This window comes from Hypanus sabinus, chromosome 4 (assembly GCF_030144855.1).
Source record: "Hypanus sabinus isolate sHypSab1 chromosome 4, sHypSab1.hap1, whole genome shotgun sequence".
Taxonomy (NCBI): Eukaryota; Metazoa; Chordata; class Chondrichthyes; order Myliobatiformes; family Dasyatidae; genus Hypanus; species Hypanus sabinus.
Genome location: NC_082709.1, coordinates 67,305,261 through 67,325,397, shown reverse-complemented (window position 1 = coordinate 67,325,397; position 20,137 = coordinate 67,305,261). Strand labels below are relative to the sequence as shown.

The 20,137-nt window shown below is 44.9% G+C and overlaps 1 protein-coding gene across 4 annotated transcripts in view; it reads right to left on the bottom strand.

Moving 5' to 3' along the window:
• Nucleotides 1-9,091: 9,091 nt before the first annotated feature.
• Nucleotides 9,092-20,137, bottom strand: part of col6a2 (collagen, type VI, alpha 2) — a 74,989-nt gene continuing 63,943 nt past the window's right edge. For 3 of the 4 annotated variants that reach the window (XM_059967346.1, XM_059967347.1, XM_059967345.1), the window contains exon 29: nt 9,092-13,042. In XM_059967346.1, the coding sequence (XP_059823329.1) occupies nt 12,453-13,042 (590 nt within the window). In that variant the 3' untranslated portion in view covers nt 9,092-12,452. Of the gene's footprint in view, nt 13,043-17,130; nt 18,306-20,137 lie in introns of those variants that run through there. The other variant, XM_059967348.1, reaches the window with a different exon arrangement.

Here is a 20,137-nt window from a genome sequence, read left to right as displayed (position 1 = left end):
TTCCCAATCCTGACTCCATTCTTACTTCTTCTCTTCTCCTCATCTGCCCATCACCTCCCTCTGGTGACCCTTGTCCTTCCCATTCTCCCACAATCCACTCCCCTCCCCTATCAGATTCCTTTTTCTTCATCCCTTCACCTTGTCCACCTATCAGCTCCCAGTTTCTCACTCCACCCCCACCTGCCTGCCCTTACCCTCACCTGGCTTCACCCATCCCCTGCCAGTTTGTACTTTTCTTACCCCACCACCTTATTCTGGCTTCTTCCCCTTCCTTTTCAGTCCTGATGATGGAACCCAGCCTGATATGTCGACTGTTTATTCCCCTCCATAGATGCTGCCTGACTTGCTGAGTTCCTTCAGCATTTTTTGCATGTTGTTCTGTAGTTCCATTATCTGCAGAAACTCTTGTGTTGGTGGTTCCCAATAACACCAACCTTCCCTGAAGTAGCTGCTGGTTTTCACTGTCCTTAGAACTAGGTTAGATGTTAACTGATATTGAATTTTGAATTGGAAGGCGTTGAATCATTGTGGATAGAGCTAAGGAACTGCAAGGGTAAGGAGACCCTAATGTAAGTTGTATACAGAACCCTGAAACAATAGTAAGGATGTGCTCTACAAATTTCAATGGAAGATAGAAAATGCATGCCAAAAGGGCAATGTTACAATAGCCATGGGGGATTTTAATATGCAGATTTGATATGGGAAAATCAGGTTGGAGTCTGGGAAAGGGAATTTCTAGAGTGCCTATTAGTTGGCTTTTTAGAGCAGCTCACAGTTGAGCCCACAAGGGGATCAGCTATTCTGGATTGGATGTTGTGCAACGATCCAGAATTGATTAGCGAGCTTAAGGTGAAAGAACCTCTAGGGGAAAAGTGATCATAATATGATCAAATTCACCCTGAAATTTGTGAAACAGAAACTAAAGTTGTATGTATCAGCATTACAGTGGAGTAAAGGGAATTACAGAAGCATGAGAGAGGAGCTGGCCAGAATTGATTGGAAAAGGACACTGGCAGGGATGATGGCAGAGCAGTAATGGCTGGAGTTTCTGGAAGCAATTCGGAAGGCATTGGATATATACATCCAAAAGAGAAAGAAGTATTCTAAAGGCAGAATGATACAACTGTGGCTAACAAGAGAAGTCAAACCCAACATAAAAGCCAAAGAGAGGGCATATAATAAAGCAAAAACTAGTGGGAAGTTAGGGGATTGGGAAGCTTTTTTTAAAACAACAGAAGGCAACTGAAGAAAGTCATTAAGAAGGTAAAGATGGAACACAAAGGTATTCTAGCTAGTAATATTAAAAGAGAATCTAGTACTTTCCCGGTGTTTATGATGAATAAACTGTTCTTGGGCTTCCAGCTGGGTACAGATATCGATTATGACAAACTCTGCCATCTTCATCAGGGATGATGCCTGGGCATGTCTAGTCCGGTGGTATTTATATTCCTGTAGTCTCTCCCTCCTGATTGGTTAGTCCACATCCAATCAGGCTTCCACTCTCCCACTTTGTTTACAATTGAATTCCAGTTCTTACGTAGAGCAAGACATTTGTCTTTGTTAACGTTGTTTTCCTCTAATTTTATTTTAATGGCTTCCTTCACCAGATGGTCCCAAAAGCCACTAGTGTGGCACAGTAGTTTTGTGCCGTCGAAGTCAATGCTATGGCCATTGCGAATGCAATGTTCTGCTACTGCCGATTTCTCCAGGTAACCCAATGTCTCTGTGTCCGAAATAGTCCATTTGTTCATAGTAGTTCCCCTTATAGAGGAAGTACATTGACAAGTACGCTCCTCAGACAGGATGAAGAGATCATTACTCCCCAATGCCATTCGGCTCTACAATTCAACCACCAGGAGCAAGACATGTTAAAGTGCTGGGGTTAGGACTGAGCTTACGTTACCACTCAATGCACTTTAGTAACTATTTAAGAACTTTTTAAAAGCTATTTATTAAAGCTTTTTGGGAGGGTGATTTTAGATGCATATATTTCTATTGAGTTAAATACTTATGTAATTAGTTTTGCTACAATAAGTGTATGGGACTCTGGAAAAATGTTGTATTTCCCCTTGGGGATGAATAAAGTATCTATCTATTTATCTATAAGCGTCTGTTCAAAAAGAACAATGGTATACTTATCAAAACTTGAATGCCTCCAAATGTAGAGTGGTTCTTTCTACTGTGATGAACCATGCAAAAACTATTTTCAAGCTGGAGAGTCTCCATGAGTAAACAAGATGATTATGCACAATGTTCCTACAGGATGGCTGCAAGGTGAAGGAAATCAATTGGTCCCTTAGAAAGGGCCGACAGAAAAACCAGGAAACCTAACAACGAGGAGAAACCTGTTGCTACTACCCATCTTCCCTGTATTTCCATAGTTTCTGAAGGATCACCAGGATCCTGAAGAAATACTGGATTAATGCCATCCACAGACCCATAAGGAAGATCAAATCCCAGCTTACGAGGGTCAAAGATAACCTGGAATTCCCTGTGAATGTGGAGCAGCGTGTATCGGCCGGACGAGACGCACGGTGAAAACCTGCATCAAGGAGCACAGGAGGTGCATCCATGTGGGTTACTTGGAAAAGTCGGCAGTAGCAGAATATCGCATTCACAATGGCCAAAGGATCGACTTTGACAGCATGAAACTACTGCCCCGTGCCAGTGGCTATTAGGACCACCTGGGAAAAGAAACCATTGAAATAAAAATAGAGGAAAAGAATTTTAACAAAAACGAAGGTCTCTCTCTAAGCATGAACTGGAATTTGAATGTAAAGAAAGTGGGTGAGCGGAAATCTGATCTGTGATGAAGATGACAGAGTTTGTCATGGAAAGAGTTCTAATCAATACCTGTACCTGCCAGGATACTAAATGTTTCTTCAGATACATAACGTATAAAAGGGAGGTGAGAGTGGGTATTGGACCACTGGAAAATGATGTTGGAGAGGTAGTAATGGAGGACAAGGAACTGACAGACAAACTGATTAGGTGTTTTGTATCACTGTAAAAGACACAAGCAGTATGATGGGTGCTCCAGGTATCAGGGGTCATGAAGTGTGTGAAGTTATTACTAGGGAGAAAGTGCCTGGGAAACTCAAATGTCTGAAGGCAGATAAGTCACCTGGACCAGATGGTCTATACCCCATGGTTCTGAAAGAGGTGGCTGAAGAGATTGTGGAGGCATTAGCAGTGATCTTTTAAGAATCAATATGTTCTGGCTTTGTTCTGGAGGAATGGAAAATTGCAAATGTCACTCCGCTCTTCAAGAAGGGAGAGAGACAGAAGAAAGGAAATTATAGGCTAGTTAGCCTTACTTCAGTTGTTGAAAAGATGTTGGAATCGATTGTTTAGAATATGGTTTCAGGATATTGGAGCCACATGATAAAAAGGTCAAAGACAGCATGGCTTCCTTAAGGGAAATTTTTGCCTGAGAAGTATGTGGAATTCTTTGAAGAAATAACAAACAGGGCAGACAAAGGAGAATCAGTGGATGTTGTTTACTTGGATTTTCAGAGTACTTTGACAAGGTGCCAGACACAAGGCTGCTTAAAAAGGTAAGAGCTCATGCTATTACATGAAAGATATTAGCATGGATAGATTATTGGCTGATTGACAGGAGGCAAAGAGTGGGAATAAGTGGAGCTTTTTCTTCTTGGCTGCTGATGACGCATAGTTTTCCACAGGAGTCTGTGTTGGAACCACTTCTTTGAAGGTTATGTCAATGATTTGGATGATGGAATTGGGGGCTTTATTACAAAGTTTGCAAATGATATGAAGATAGATGGAAGGGCAGTTCGTTTTGACGAAGTAGAGAGGCTACAGAAGGACAGGCAGATTAGGAGAATGTGTAAAGAACTGGCAGATGGAATACAGTGTTGGGAAGTGTATGGTCATGCATTTTGGTATAAGAAATGAAAGGCTGACTATTTTTAAATGGAGAAAAACTGAGATGCAAAGGGACTTGGGTGTCCTTGTGCAGGATTCCCTAAAGGTTAATTTTCAGGCTGAGTCTGGTAAGGAAGGCAAATGCAATGTTAACTTTCATTTCAAGAGGACTAGAATATAAAAGCAAGGATGTAACATTGAGCCTTTATAAAGCACTGGTGAGGTCTCACTTGGAGCATTGTGAGCAGCTTAAGGATCCTTGTATTAGGAAGGATGTGCTGCAAGTGAAAAGGATTCAAAGGAGGTTCATGGAAATGATTCCAGAATTGAATGGCTTGTCATATGAACAGTGTTTGATGGCTCTGGGCCTGTATTCACTAGAATTCAGAAGAATGAGGGGTGACTTCACTGAAACCTATTGAATGGTGAAAGGCCTTGATAGAGAGGATGTGGATGTGAAGAGGATGTTTCCTATGATGAGAGAGTCTAAGACCAGAGGACACAGACTCAGAATACAGGGTGTCCTTTTAGAATGGAGATGAGGAGAAATTTCTTTAGACAGGGAGTGGTGAATCTGTGGAATTCTTTGCCACAGGCAGCTGTGGAGGCCAAGTCTTTATGTATATTTAAGGCAGATTTTGATAGATTCTTGTTTGGTCAGGGCATGAAGGGATACAGGGAGAAGGCAGAAAATTAGGGCTGAGAGAAAAATTAGATCAGCCACAATGAAATGGCAGAGCAGACTCAATGGAGCAAATGGCCTAATTCTGCTCCTGTTTTACGGTCTTGTGGTCTAATTTGCTGTAGGATGAGCTCTAGCTAGAGCATAGAGGATCAGATAGGTGCAACGTTTGCCTAATCCAAGCCCCAGATGCTCATTTTAGAGTATCTCTGTCTGGTAGAGTGGTTCACTCTGTGCGAGGCCTGGACGACTGTATTTCTTGGAGCCTAATGTTATAAGACGACAGATGTTGCACTGGCCTGAGCTATTAGTCAAAGGATTGAATTAATTCACCATTACAAGAGGAAACAGTAGTGGAATATTTCCAATCAGTCTGGTACATGAATTTGAATGAAATTTCCCCACATGGAACTTTACAGCATAGTATGGACTTTTTGGCCCATGACATTATTGTCAGCAATTAGCCTACTCTAAGATCAATCTAACCCTCCTCTCATACACAGCCATCCATATTTACTATCATCCGCATCCTATCTCTTAAATACTCCTAATGTATCTGCCACTCAAATTGCCCCTGGTAGGGCATTCCACTCTCGGTGCAAAAAAAACTTATCTCTGACATTTCTTCCAATCACCTTAAAATGATGGCACTTCATATTTCCAGGCTGGGATAGATTCTCTGGCTGTCTACTTGGAGTTTGGAAGAATCAGCAATGATGTAATTATCGGGAGAGATTGACAGGGTAGATGACGAGTACCTCCTGGATTGGAAGACAAGGATCGCAGTCTCAGCCTCTAGATCTCTGACTTCCAAGAGGAAGAGATGTTCTTTTATTCTGAGTGTTGTAAATCATCAGATTTCTCTACCTAGAGAGTTAAAGTATATTCCGGGGTGAGAGAACTGTGGAGACCAGGAGAAGCAGGGAACACGGTAGTAAAGCAGGAGACAGGACAAGAAACAACACTGGACCTGGCAGAACAGGTTCAAGCCCTTTAAGGACTACTCCTGTTTCTGTTTCTGGTGTACTCATGCATTCTGTTTTGTGGATTGGGAAATATTGCCAAGGGAGTTTTGGTGAGTTGATGCAGTGTATACCACAGACCGACCACCCCCCCCCCACACACACACACCACACACACACACACACACAGACCCAACCCACCCCCCCCCACACACACACACACACAGACCCATCCCACCCCCCCCCACACACACACACACACACACACAGACCCATCCCCCCCCCCACACACACACACACAGACCCATCCCACCCCCCCCCACACACACACACACACACACACACAGACCCATCCCACCCCCCCACACACACACACACACACACACACACACACACAACCTCACTACTTCTTTCCCTCTCTTTTTGCACTACGTATTCTGCAGATACTTCTTGCATAGTTCATGAAATTAAACCTGATTCTGATCTGATAATTAATACTTTGGGTGATTGGGTTTCCAATCCTGGAAGACATTGCACATCTCAGTGCTATTGGAGATACTGGGAGGCATTGTGACTAGTGCAGAGGACCTAGAAGTTTCAAAGGGATAAACACAAGCAGTGCATGGGAGAGAATTTGAGTGAAATACAAGGTGGAACAATGTGAGGTCACCCACGTTGGTGTACAAAATACAGTATTTTTTTATAATGGTGATATACCAGGTAATGGGGCCTGTACATAGAGTAAATGGCTAAAACCAGCATGCAGGTCTAGCAAGCAGTTTGGAGGGTAAATGAAAAGAACTATTTGAGTACATGTTTTACTAAATGCACATTGGGCCCTGATGGAGTATTGTGTTGCTCAGATCTCCTAACCTCAAAAAGGATGGACTTGCTGTAGAGGGAGATCTAGGAAGATTCCCTTGACTGGTTCCAGGCCTAGTAGGTTTGCTGACTGAAGATAAACTGAATAGATTAGGCCCAGATTGTTTTCAGTTAAGAAGGATGAGAGATCTCATTAAGGTTTCAAAATTTCTTAAAGGTTTGATATGCTTGGTGCATTGAGGATCTTTCTTCTGGCTGAGGAATCTAGAACAAAGAGTTGCACATCGAAATAAAGGGCAAATTGTTTGGAAGTAAGGTGAGGAAAAATTTATTCACCTTGAGGGTGATGAATCTTTGGATTTCTTTGCCTTGGGGAGTTGTGGAGGCTCAATCATAACCATATAACAATCACAGCACAGAGACAGGCCATCTTGGCTCTTCTAGTCGGTGCCGAATGCTTACTCTCACCTAATCCCACCAGCCTGCACTCAGCTCATAACCCTCCATTCCTCTCCTGTCCATCTACCTATCCAATTTTTTTTTTAAATGACAATATTGAACCTTCCTCTGCCACTTCTACTAGAAGCTCGTTCCACACAGCTACCACTCTCTGAGTAAAGAAGTTCCCCTTCGTGTTACCCCTAAACTTTTGCCCCTTAACTCTCAACTCATGTCCTCTTGTTCGCATCTCCCCTACTTTCAATGGAAAAAGCCTATCCATGTCAACTCTATCTATCCCCCTCATAATTTTAAATACCTCTATCAAGTCCCCCCTCAACCTTCTACGCTCCAAAGAATATAGTAAATCTTTGACTAGATTGTGATATATTGGATATAAGCTATCCCCAAGTTACAGACGTTCAACTTGTGGGCAGCTGTACATACCAAATGTGTTCCCATATTATTAAATCTTATGAACAGCAGGACTAGTTTCTTCTCTCTCCCCACTGTTAGTAATTGTTCTCTCTTATCAGCCTTGTATGCTATTGAAATCTCTCATCGCAATACATCGGAGGTCTGGTTACAATGTTGAGTGATGTTGCTGTATTTTCTGACTTAAGGACAAAATCAGTTCATGGACATCTGTAAAATTGGAACTTGTTTATTACAAGGGGAAGCCCGCAGAGGTTCAAAATATTGATATAAGCCAGTTCTGGGATTAGCTCCACCATGGATAGTCCCAAGTCTGGCTGTGAAAGGAAGAGGGTTAGGCATTGGGCCAGCAACCTGCGTCCCATAAAAACCCAGAGCTACAGAGATGCCAACAGGAGCTCTGAAGAGCTCATCCCCAGCAGAGGAATGAAAGGAGGTGGTCTACTCCTGGGCACAACTTGAAAGACTGGCCCAGGACAGAGAACTCTGCCAAGCTACTGTCAGTGGCCTTTGCCTCAGAGGGGGTGGTGGGCTCAGGAAGAAGTGTGCATGGGCCAGTCCTTTTTAAAACAGTGGTTTTGGAAATCTGCCACACTTACTTAGCAATAATGTGCAGAGCAGTCAGCGGAGCTGCTGCCTCTCAGTCCCAGTGCCCCAGGTCCAAACCTGACCTGAGCTGCTGCCTGTGTCGATTTTGTACATTTCCCCTGTGACTGCGTGGGTTTGTTCGCACATCCCAAACACAAGCTGGTCAATGAGTTAGTTGTCTGCCACGGATTGCCCCTAGTGAATGGCAGAAGGAGCTGACGAGAATGTGGGGAGAATAAAGTGGATTACCAGAGGACTGGTGTTACAAGCAAAATGGTGGCTGATGCTTGGAGCACTGAAGGGCCTGTTTCAGTTCAGTCTATCTCTATGACCTGTTACGAATGTGCCGCAACTCTGAGGGGACAAAGGGTACAAAGTTGCCCCCTCCTTTTTGAGAATCGCAAGATCGCTATTAATTCAGGTCTGGGACCCAGGAAATGAGAGAGAGACATGCAGAATCCACAAGGTTTGGAATGTGTCCTGGCCTTAGCGAAAACGATAACAGCTATTGTCTCTTGGAGACAGAATTGTGTATTGAGTACTGTACTATTCATTGAAGCCCCTCAGGGGACAACCAGAGTGGGCTGGTTGAGGGATTGCATCATCCCAACCTGATTGACATCTGAGACCCCGTGAGTAAGGATAAAAGAGGGTCTGAGGAACAACCCCTTCAGACGCACCAGGAGAAACGCTGGAAATCCAGTGACAGCGTTTTATAGCAAAAGACGGCGGGGCCCATGTGCTTCCTCCCTTGCCTGGGATTGGGGCCTTACCACAGAAGAACGGCTTAGCTAAAGGAGGGGCCACGAGTGAAAGGCCACATCAACGAGACTCCGACGGATCGAAATCATAAAAGGAAAATCGGCAAGTTTTTCTCCCAAAATCTCTCTCTCTCTCCAACCATTGCAACCCAGCAGTCCCCAAAGGTTGCAGCCTGCATGAACTGAGTGAACTTTATATTTCCATCGGACAATACATTATCCCCTAGACAACGACAGAGCTTATTTCTTATTGATTATTATTATACCCGCACTTTTAGATTTATTATTGACAACGTATATTATCTGTATATTTGCATTGATATTATTTTTGTGTATTTTTACGAATAAATACTGTTAAAAATACTATCACCAGACTTCAACGGACCTCTCTATCTTTGTTGGTAAGTGACCCAGTTACGGGGTTCGTAACAGACCCGATAACAAACTTACTTAAAACACTGACAATGGCTTATCGGTAAACTCCTACGCAAATTATCCAAAGATCGGAAGGGATATTTTGTAAAATCCATTTATTTATTTGGTATTCAATACAGAACTATTCAAATTTGGATGCAGCAGATTGTATGAAAATACATTTGTGGAACAACTGATAACAACTATTTCAATGCAAAAAATAACATTCTCTAGAAATGATAAACACAGGAGATTCTGCAGATGCTGGGAATCCAGAACAACCAACACAAAATGCTGGAGGAACTCAGCAGGTTCGGCAGCATCTACGAAGAGGAATAAACAGTCAACGTTTCAGGTCAAAACCCTTCATCAGGACTCGTCAACGTTTTGGGCCTGAACCCTTCACCAATCCTGACAAAGGGCCTCTACCCAAAATGTTGACTGCTTATTCCTCTCCAAAGATGCTGCCTGACCTGTTGAGTACCTCTAAATTTTTTGTTTGTTTCTCTAGAAATATATATTACAAAGCTTTGTGGCTCTCCAATAGTAAACAGGCTAAGCCCACCAGGACTCAGTGTCAAAGGGTGGCTGTCTCACCCAACAAGTCTGATGAGCCTCACTGTGCTGACGGATCCTCTATGAGCCAGATACTAGGGAAGAGGACTGATCTGCTGGACATTTGACACTGAAGGGTGACTCTCTGCCACTCTGTGTGTGGAGCCAGCAATAGACAGGACACACAAGGACGTTGTTTGGTGAGGGAGGCTTGTTTGGTGAGGGAGGCTCAGGAGATTTTTATTTCAAATACACCTCAGATTGTACACTGAGCAAGGGCAAGTCACCTTACACCATATCTAAACTTCTGTATGCAAAACCAACCACAAATACTTAAGGCCCTGGAAGATCTTGCCAGCATCTGGGAGAGCCAATGACTTGGGTTCATTTCATTCAATGCAATCGCCCATTATCTGTTTGACTGCCTTCACCTCAAGGACCTCCACCATACAGGCCATGCTCTCTTCTTCCTATTGCCACCAGGAAGGAAGTTCAGGAGCCTCAGGACCCTCACCACCAGGTTCAGGGTTATCTCAACCATCAGGAAGGAGGTTCAGGAGCCTCAGGACCCTCACCACCAGGTTCAGGGTTATCTCAACCATCAGGAAGGAGGTTCAGGAGCCTCAGGACCCTCACCACCAGGTTCAGGGTTATCTCAACCATCAGGAAGGAAGTTCAGGAGCCTCAGGACCCTCACCACCAGGTTCAGGGTTATCTCAACCATCAGGAAGGAGGTTCAGGAGCCTCAGGACCCTCACCACCAGGTTCAGGGTTATCTCAACCATCAGGAAGGAGGTTCAGGAGCCTCAGGACCCTCACCACCAGGTTCAGGGTTATCACTCCTCAACCATCAGGAAGGAGGTTCAGGAGCCTCAGAATCCTCACCACCAAGTTCAGGAACAGTTATTACTCCTCAACCATCAGGAAGGAGGCACCGGAGCCTCAGGAATCATACCACCAGGTTCAGTAAGAGTTACTCTCAACCATTAGGCTTTTGAACCATAGGGGATAACTTCACTCACCCCATCACTGAACTGTTCCCATAAAACTATGAACTCACTTTCCAAGACTCTTCATCTCATGTGCTTGATATTTATTTCTCATTCATGTGTTATTATTATTTTTAGTGATAAATTTACTTTGAATTTTGAACTTAATCTGAAAGTTCACTGAGTGGGAAAGGACACTCATTGCACAATACCGCCACCTGCTGGTGAGGAGAAAGCAGCCTCCCAAGTCCCACAACACATTGTTACCATCAGAATAAAAATAGCACCTTTATCAAGCTTAAATCTATATAATGACATCAAGTGACTTACAAAGTTTAATGGCCCATTCCATTCCACTCATTTTATCCAAAATCTTCCCAATACTTTTATAAGTGTTTGCGCAAGTGTGTTTTGGCAGCTGGATTGGATGGCAGAAACCATGGCCTAACCACATGATGGAGTTTCTGCAGTTCCCAGGGACTGATGCCCTGCAACTGACTTTGCCCATGTTCTGTCCCACGCTAAGCAAAGACAGTGAGGAGGTTAAGAGGGTTTATCCACACAAAACATAACAGCCCTTAAGGACAAGCTATTCCCTTTTTCGTCGCCCCTATCGTCTTATTTTGAGATGTGAACTGATCTAATTGCACAAATTTTTCTCCCAAGGTCAGTAAACTCTGAAAATGACATGGTGTGCTGTGGCTATTGGTCAGTTATAGGACACTGCACAGTTTAAACAGTGGCGCTTTCAGTGGCAAGGACTAAACTGACCTGGACAGATCACAGACTGCACGCTGCTGACAGGCCAAGCGTAGCAGTATTTGGGAACATAGTCTAGGTAACGTGTTAGGGTGCCCAGTATACTCTTCACCCTTCTATCCAATGGCCTGTACTTCCCTCTGGCTACCCTACAGTACGTTAAGAGTAGGCAGCTTGATGGAATGTCGCTGCCAGGAAAGGACACTGAGATTGGAGGTGACGGGATGGAGGGAGACGGAAGGCAGTGGGAGGAAAAGGAAGCTTCAATTCAAGTGGCTGGCCTCCATCTCAAACTTTGGCATCAATTGATACTCCCTAGTTTGCTCAGAGAAATTCAAGTTAACAGTGCACACTTCAATGAAGGAGTTACTAAACAGTAAAACAATGTGCTGCTTTCGATGGCGGGTAGAGGCACAAGGGGAGAGAACTCCAGTCCAGGACTGCCACGACATCTCCAGGAATTTCCTATTTCATATCCAGGGCTGTCTTGGCATTGTATGGAATTTCCTATTTAATTTCCAGGACTCTCCTGGGACATCCAGGAATTTCCTATTTAACACCTAGGACTGTCCTTGCATCATAAGGAATCTCCAGGACTGTCCTTGGATTTCCAGGAATTCCCTTATCTCTAGGACTGTCTTCGCAGCTCCAGGAATTTCCTATTTACTTTCAGGACTGACCTGGTGTTGTAGGATACCTGCACAGGTGACCTCTTTGGACAAAAGAGAAGATTTAAAGTGGCATTAAAAAAAAAGTTAGTGTCTTTGTTTTAAAGATAAGAACGGCTCTATACAATTTCTATTATTATTTGGTAGAAAAAAAAAGTCAGATGAGGCACAGTGCCAGTGGGATAGAAGCTGCTTTTCCAGTAGGTGTGATGGAGTTGCCACAGGCATGAGCTTCCTAAGTGACTGACAGGAGCTCAGAGGCAGAGTCGCCCCAAGGAAACGTTCAATTGGAATGGGCAACTCCTAGCGATTCTCAAGACTTGGTGAGCAAGAAATGTACAAAGTGACAGGAGGAAAATAAGGACCAAAAAATAATTACTTGAGTACAAAGCACCTTGTTTTACCTTTTCCTGAATAACATAAAACTAATATAAAATGAAGGTACTTGGGGCCAACCTTCCAGGGAGTGTAGGGCTTCAGATTTGAAGTCCTTAACAGATCCACCTGAAGAGTCTGTTGAAGAAGGGTTCCTCCTTGATCTGGGAGTAGTCATTGGCCTGGAAGATAGCGGCCCTCTCCCTTAACCCTATCTGCAGCAGGACATCCATGTCCACGTCCTGACCCACCGCGATCACCGTGGGCACAACATTGTGTTTACGCATGGTGTCCACTGCCTCGACCAGGCTCCTGTTGCCACTGGTGCCGTCCGTTATGAAGACGAAGGAGATTTCCGAGCCCTGCCTGGTGGGTCTCTGGAAGAGGTTGCGGATGGCGTAGATGATGGCAGAGCCCACGTTGGAGGCTGAGTCCAGATACGTCATCGCAGCCAGGGAGCTCATGATCTCCGTCAGGTTGTAGCTCAGACCGAAGACCACCTGCTGCTCCGTCTCACCCCCGTACTGCAGGACGGCGAGGCGGGCCCTCAGGTCATCGTTGTTGCTGCTGGCCAGGGGCAACTCGGATGCCACCTTCTCTACGAACTCGCGCACCAGACCGAAGTTGGTCGCACCCATCCTCTCGGAGCCATCGATCATGAAGACCAGCTCCACCGGACGTTGTGTGCACGGTGCAACGGCCAGCTCTGGGTCAAACAAGAGGGGCACATTAGGTCCAACAAGGTACTACCCCCTCTCTCCCTCACCCATCCATCCCAAATCACTCAAAGTTGGGTTTATTGACTATGCCTAAGCCATGTATGCATGGTTATAGTGAAAATCATAGACACTGTGTCTATGTACTGTGTTGCAAAAACCCTGTACTCATCGTCAGTAAGAGCAAGGATTTGATTGTGGACTTCAGGAAGGGGAAGTCGAGGGAACACACACCAGTCCTCACTGAGGGATAAGCACTGGAAAGGGTGAACAGTTTCAAGTTCCTGGGTGTCAACATCACTGAAGATCTATCTTGGGCCAAACATATTGAAATAATTACAAAAGGACTGGCTCTGGCTGTATTTCATTGGAGCTTGAGGAGATGTGACATGTCACCCAAAACTCCAGCAAAATCCTACCCATGTACAGTGGACAGCACCCTAACTGGCTGCATCGGAATTTGGTAAGGAGGGGCCGCTGTACAGGATCGGAAAAAGTTCCGGAAGGGTTGTAAGCTTGGCCAGCTCCACTAGAGGCCCCGGCCTTCCCGCCATCGAGCACACCCTCAAATGGCGGCCCTCAGAAAAGGCTGCGTTCATCATTAAGGATCTCCATCAGCGAGGAGATTCCCTCTTCTCATTACCACCATCAGGGAGGAGATACAGGAACCCAAAGACACACACTCAATGTTTCAGCAACAGCTTCTTCCCCACCATCCACACATTTCTGAACCGACTGCGAACGTGTGAACACTTCCTCACTATCTTTGCTCTCTTTTAGCACTACGTATTTAATTTATTTTTAGACATTTCTTACTGTGATGCTGTGGCAAAACAAGACATTTCACAACAGATGTCAGTGAAAACAAACCTGACTCTAATTCTGACCATCAGGCACCATCAGGAAACCCCAGCACAAATTGTAAGTAAGAAAGTAACCACCCAAGGCAGAGAATAAACCTTGCTCTTTTCTATTAACTCTGTTCTTTGACCTTGGAAGTGATTACTTTCTTGGAGTTTCACCTACAGTTGGAATCGCTGCACAGCAGGGCCATGCAAGCTGTAGTGGAATAACAGCCAGGTCATCTGTTTCAGAGGCTAAACTCTTGCTGTTATGTTCCCTTGTCTTTCCCTCCATTAAAGAGAAAATAGTTTCTCCATATCTACGCTGAAAGTTTAGTACGCAGGCCAAGTAGAATCCTGCGGCTTCCATCGGTTTTCCGTAGAAAAACTTCATCTTCTCTAGCTGTCAAAATTCCAACCATCTCAAAAATTTCCAAAATAACCATTTGATCTCCAGGTTATTGCCAGAGGGCTCTCAGATTCCCTCCTATTTTGCGAGGAAATGCTCCCAGGCCCAAATACCATCAAGCCTCTTTATTCAGGAGGCAGACGCTAGTGAAAATAGCTTCCTTCTGTTTATCCTGTCAATGTTTTGAGCAGCTTCCAATTAAGTCTCGAGAAGGAATGCAACCTTTCCACATAATCCAACTCTGAGGAGCCCTGGCAGCTTCCTCTTGAATTGACATTCTGTTCCCAAGAGCAACATATCCCTTCTGAGGGTGCAGTCTAAGCAATGCTTCACCCTCTCTCCATTATCTAGCTCATTAACTGGAAGTTAACACATCAGTACAATTAGTTTATGCTTCTGACTATGACTTGCTAATTGTACACAAACTGTACACTCTAAAGGTTATCAATTTGAGTAGCAAGTTTAGATATTTTTTATCATGCCATATAAATCATCAGTGATTGGTGAAGATCCAGCACAGAGCCTCAAGTTATACCACAGCCAATTATTCCAGTTCCATTTTCTATTGACTAATGAATGCCCAGTCTAAATCAACAACTTGTCTTCCATTCTACCAACTTTATTACGTCAGATTGTAAATTTTAATATATTCTAAACATCAATCCAACTCAATCATTTAGCACTTTTCTAAGTTTACTGAGGTTTGTTAGGCAAGACTTACACTTTCCAAATACACATTAGTTTTCTTCAATCAATTATAACTGCTCTAGCTTTGCCCACCGCTGATAACAGTCTATCCAGCCTTGTTTCCACACCTGCCCCCACCCCCGCCTCTCTCAAACAGTGGAGTTACACTTACAACTTCAAAAGGCATGGTTCTTGGATCAAGCAGGCTTTCACAGAATTATGACTAAAGAATCTGCAGTTCCTTCCCCAATTTTCCATAAAGCCCTGCATAAGATCAGCAAAGGAAAAGCCTGCAGAATTCCCGTTTCTGTAACCATGGGATACACACAATGACCATGGGCCAAGTAGTTGCACCATGGGTGTAAACCAACTGAACAGCAGCCCCGGGGAGAAAACATCACTTAGCAACTGGTAACATATGGCTAGAGAGTTTCCAATGTTTTTTTTCAAAGGCACATATGTCCTCTCTAGGCACCCATACTTCAGCTGACATGATAGATCTACGTCTAGTGGATTTTAGATAGACCATCAAAGGTTTATGGAGTTGCCCCTTTGAGAATTAGATTGCAAGTTCCTCTTCTAGTGGGAGGGCAAGTTTCTTACAATGGCCATGCAAGGGAGTGGAGGAGAGGGGGATCTGGGTAACCAGTCCAGTGAGGATGACTGGAATATCCTCCCTCCATATCCCATATGTGATATGCTGCTCTCTGCAGTTAATCCTGTGACTTTATAGGAGCCTACTTACCATTGGAAACTTGTCCTCACAAAGGTGTGAAAATGAACAAAGCCCATTCACCAATAAATGCAGTGAGATCAGGAGCAGTCCTGGAGAGGACTGAGACCTCTTCACTTAACGTCACTTTCTGCCACACTGTTCTGCTGGACTCTGAGAGGTGTTTGATTATCTTGCTGGTGGGGAAAAAAAAGAGGCCTTTACCTACCACCCACTCTTCCTCCCTCCTTTTCATTGGGTGCGTGACATTTAGACCCACCAGAGAGGAAATGGCAGAGGATGCCCGCTTTATCTCTTACACTCCTTCCAATGACCCAACTGAAGCAACACTGCATTACATGGCTGGTGTTTTCCACGTGCCCCATGGAGCCACAAGGTCCACGGAAATGGCCACCTGGACCCTGTGGGCCTGCCTTCTGGTCTGGAGCAATTCTGATCGATCTGCCCCAAATTGGTGCACCAAAAACTGATCCCCTTTATCCTCCATGACAAAAACCAACTCTGTCTTTTCAGAATGCCTTTGCTTTGCACTCTTGCTCCAGGCAGCTTAATGGAGCATTTTAGTAGAACTCACAAGGGTGGACGGGAAGCATCTCAGAGCAGCAGGAAGGATTTTACCTTCACCATCACAGTGCGCCAGCCCTTGGGGTGGGCATTACCATCAGCACAGGCTTTCCAAAATGGCGATGTAGACAGTTCCCACAGTTGCTGAAACTAGCTGCCGGGGGGTGGGGGGGGGGGGGCTCCCAATGCAGGTTCACCGACCGGCGTTCCCCAAAACCCACACCCTCAGCAGAGGCAGAGTTTAACCTCCCTTCCACTCTCAAAGCACAAAGACTGCTTTGTACTCCGCGAGATGTCCCCCTCCGCTCCGTCAGTACAGGGTGCAAGGCCCGAGGGCACAAGTTGGTCCATTGTGGTCTCACTCTCAATCAGAAGAACCAGAGCACGAAAGCAGAGCTCACATGTCCTCACCTCACATGCTCACAGCCGACAACAGGGGAGGAATCCCGCCCCTACCCGGTGCCCTGCCTGATACCTATTCCTCAACCAACTTCGGTGAAAGCAGATGGTGGTCTGGCTATTGTCATGAAGCTGTCTGTTGCATCTCACTGTGTGGAAACAGGCTGCCAGCCGCTCTGCATTAGGAACAGCAACCACAGTTGACATCACTAGCTAATGCAAGTTTGTTCTTTTCTATTAAGACATCATCCAGCATCTGAGAATGAAATGAATCGTTTATTGAATAATACATATACATCAATTAAAAAACCGCATCCAAACAGACAGAAGCAGGCATCGCCGGCAGGCTCCTTATATGTGTGGGGGTGCACAGAGGTAGGCAGAGTGGTGGGGGCCAGATGCTGCTGGAAATACTACACAGACTGCTGGCATCTGAGGAGTTCAGGTGGTGGGTGGGGTTACGGGTGGGGTGGGGAGCAAAGAGCTCACATTCCAGAGGCTCCCACCCACCTTCAGCTCAGCTTGTCAGGCCTGGTAAGTTTTGGATGTGTCCTGGAGGTCAATTCTCAGGACACAGCCATGCCAGGAGAAAGATAAAAACAAAAATCACAGAAGGAAACATGAAGTGTGCAGAAAGAAAAAATCAATCTATCTCTGAGGTTCAATTATTGGGACAAAGGGAGGCCAATCCCTTTCCAATCAACTTGGGAAGATACCCAACTTGCCTGGTAGCCCGGTGACGAGGAGGTGCTAGAGATGATGTAGGCTCTGGAGATACATCAGACCAGAGGTGTGAGCTTCAAGGTCCAATTTTAGAGTCTGCATGCAGATTCTTTAGGTAATCTCCAAGAATTTCTACTCTTATTTCACATTGGAGCAAGGTTTACTTCATAAGCCCTAGCCAACTACAGATTTCAAGTCACCTCACTCCCACCCTGAACTCCAGATGCGTTCAGTCTGAATTCCCGGAGATCCACTTTAGTCCCAGTGGTCTTTGCACTGCTAAATTTCCACAACCGCTCGCCGCCACCCCACCCCCCCACCATCCCAGCAGATTCCGTTGGTATTTAGAAAGCCAGATTGAGGAATGCAAGTGTCCAGAAGCTATCAGGGAGTCAGTGGGCCGAACAGCTTGCAAAGGCTTCATGGGCTGTGAATGTCCTGGGATCCATCCCAAGCCTGCGGCAAACTGTTAAAGCAGCTGGGAAAATCTGGGCCTGGTCAGACTGGCCCCGCGGAACAGCTGCGAAAGACTTGGAGAGAGGGACAGCATGCAAGGCTCGGAATGGGAAGCAAGCTGGCTTTCCACAGTGGGAACCAGCGCGTGCCGTAAAGCAGTCTCGGCCACGTCCCCTAGCACAGCTCGAGTGCTTTTTCGGTATTCCCTGTTATGTTTCTGTAAACCTTTTTAAAAGAATCTATGAATAAGTTTGTCCAGTTTTTGCGTTCCTCTCCGCTGGCAAATTTGGCCATCCCTGCAGTGTAGGCCATGGTTGCCACCAGTTTGCTGTAGTCCTGAGATCTTAATTCCTGGCTTGTGGTTAACCAGTTCTCAGGGTAACCCTCAAACCCTGGGAAGAACGGGTTACCTGAATATGCATCGTTACTGTTAAATTCATCTGAAAACGATTAAAAAGAAGAGTTTAGGCTTGCTGGCATTGGCTATCGGAGGATACCATTTACTCAGTTACCAGTAAACCTGCACAGCTCCTCTCCAAGTCGTTCCGGTCACAGTCGACGAGGAGAATGGACAATTGCTCCTTATGCCGGGAAAAAGCACCATGGCCTGTACGGGAGCATGAGTTACCAATGTGGAAGCCACTGTGAAATGGACAAGTTTGTAAAAGGAGGGAAGAGAGGGGAACTCAAGAAAACAAGGAGCAAAAAGGAAGCGGATTAAAAAGAAGAATTGGGGTGAAGAGGGGAAAGGAAGAAAGGGACTTGCACGGTATTAACATTATGTGCAATATTTAGAAAATACATAAAGCACATTATTTATAATGCTTTTCACTCTCTCAAGAGTCCCACAAACAGCAATGAGATAAACCAGTAGCTCGCCAGATTACAGAGAGTTCAAAAAGCTTCTTCAGAATGGTTCTCTGGAAAACGTTGACAGTGGAATTTTGGTGTATCATTCAAAGGTGCCGAAAGGGAGCATTCTTTTAGCATTCTTTTTGAGAGGACTTGAGCATAGAAGCAAGGATGTGATGCTGAGGCTTTATAAGCGGTTGGTCAGACTGCACTTGGAGTATTGTGAAGTTTTGGGACACCTATCTAAGAAAGGATGCTGGCATTGGAGAGGGTCCAGAGGAGGTTCATGAGAATGATTCCTGGAATTAAAGGGTTAATGTATGAGGAGCATTTGATAGTCCTAGGCTTGTACTTGTTGGAGTTTAGAAGAATGGGGAGGGGATCTTATTGAAGCACATTGAAAGGCCTAGCTGTGGAGAGGATGTTTCCTATCATAGGAGATTCGAGGACCAGAGGACAGAGCCTCAGATTACAAGGATGTCCCTTTGGAACACAGGAGGAGAAACTTCTTCAGCCAGAAGGTGGTAAACCTGTGGAATTCAATGCACAGATGGCTGTGGAGGCCAAGTCGTTGGACATATTTAAAGCTGAGGTTGATAGGTTCTTGTTAGTAAGGTTGTCAATGGTTATGGGAAGAAAGCATGAGAATGGGGTTGAGAGGAATAATAAATCAGCCATGATGGACTGGCAGAGCAGACTTGATGGGCAGAATGGCCCCATTCTGCTCCAATGTCTTATGGTATTATGGCCATCCCTGATAATGCAGTGCACCCCTCCCCCCACTCAATTTCCACATCCTGGTGTGACTTTGACTTCAGCTTGAGGTCTGACAGGTCCACAAACTTCTAACCTGGGAGCAAAAGTACTCTTGCTAAGCCACAACCCACAGTATTTGGATGATAAAGAGGAGAATTAATTGAAGTTAAGGATTGCATAAAAGCCAAGGAAAGGGCATATAATGTGGCAAAAGTGAGTGGGGATGATTGGGAAGCTTTTAAAATCCAACAAAAGGCAACTAAAAAGCTAAATGAGGGCAATATGAGGGCAAACGAGCCAATAATATAAAACAAGAAACTAAAAGTTGTTTTCAGCTATATAAAGCGTAAGAAAGAGGTGAGAAGGATACTGAATCACTAGAAAATGATGCTGGTGAGGTAGTGATGGGGGACAAAGAAACAGCAGATGAAATTAATGGGTACTTTGCATCTTCATTGTGGAAGACACTAGCAACATACCAGAGGTCCGTGAGGGAGCAAGAGTGAGTGCCATTGCTATTACAAAGGAAAAAAGTACTAGGCAAACTCAAAGGTCTTAACAGGATATGTCAGATGGACCAGATGAACTACATCCCAGAGTCCTGAGAGAGGTTGCTGAAAAAATACCAGATGCATTAATCACGATCTTTCAAGAATCACTTGAT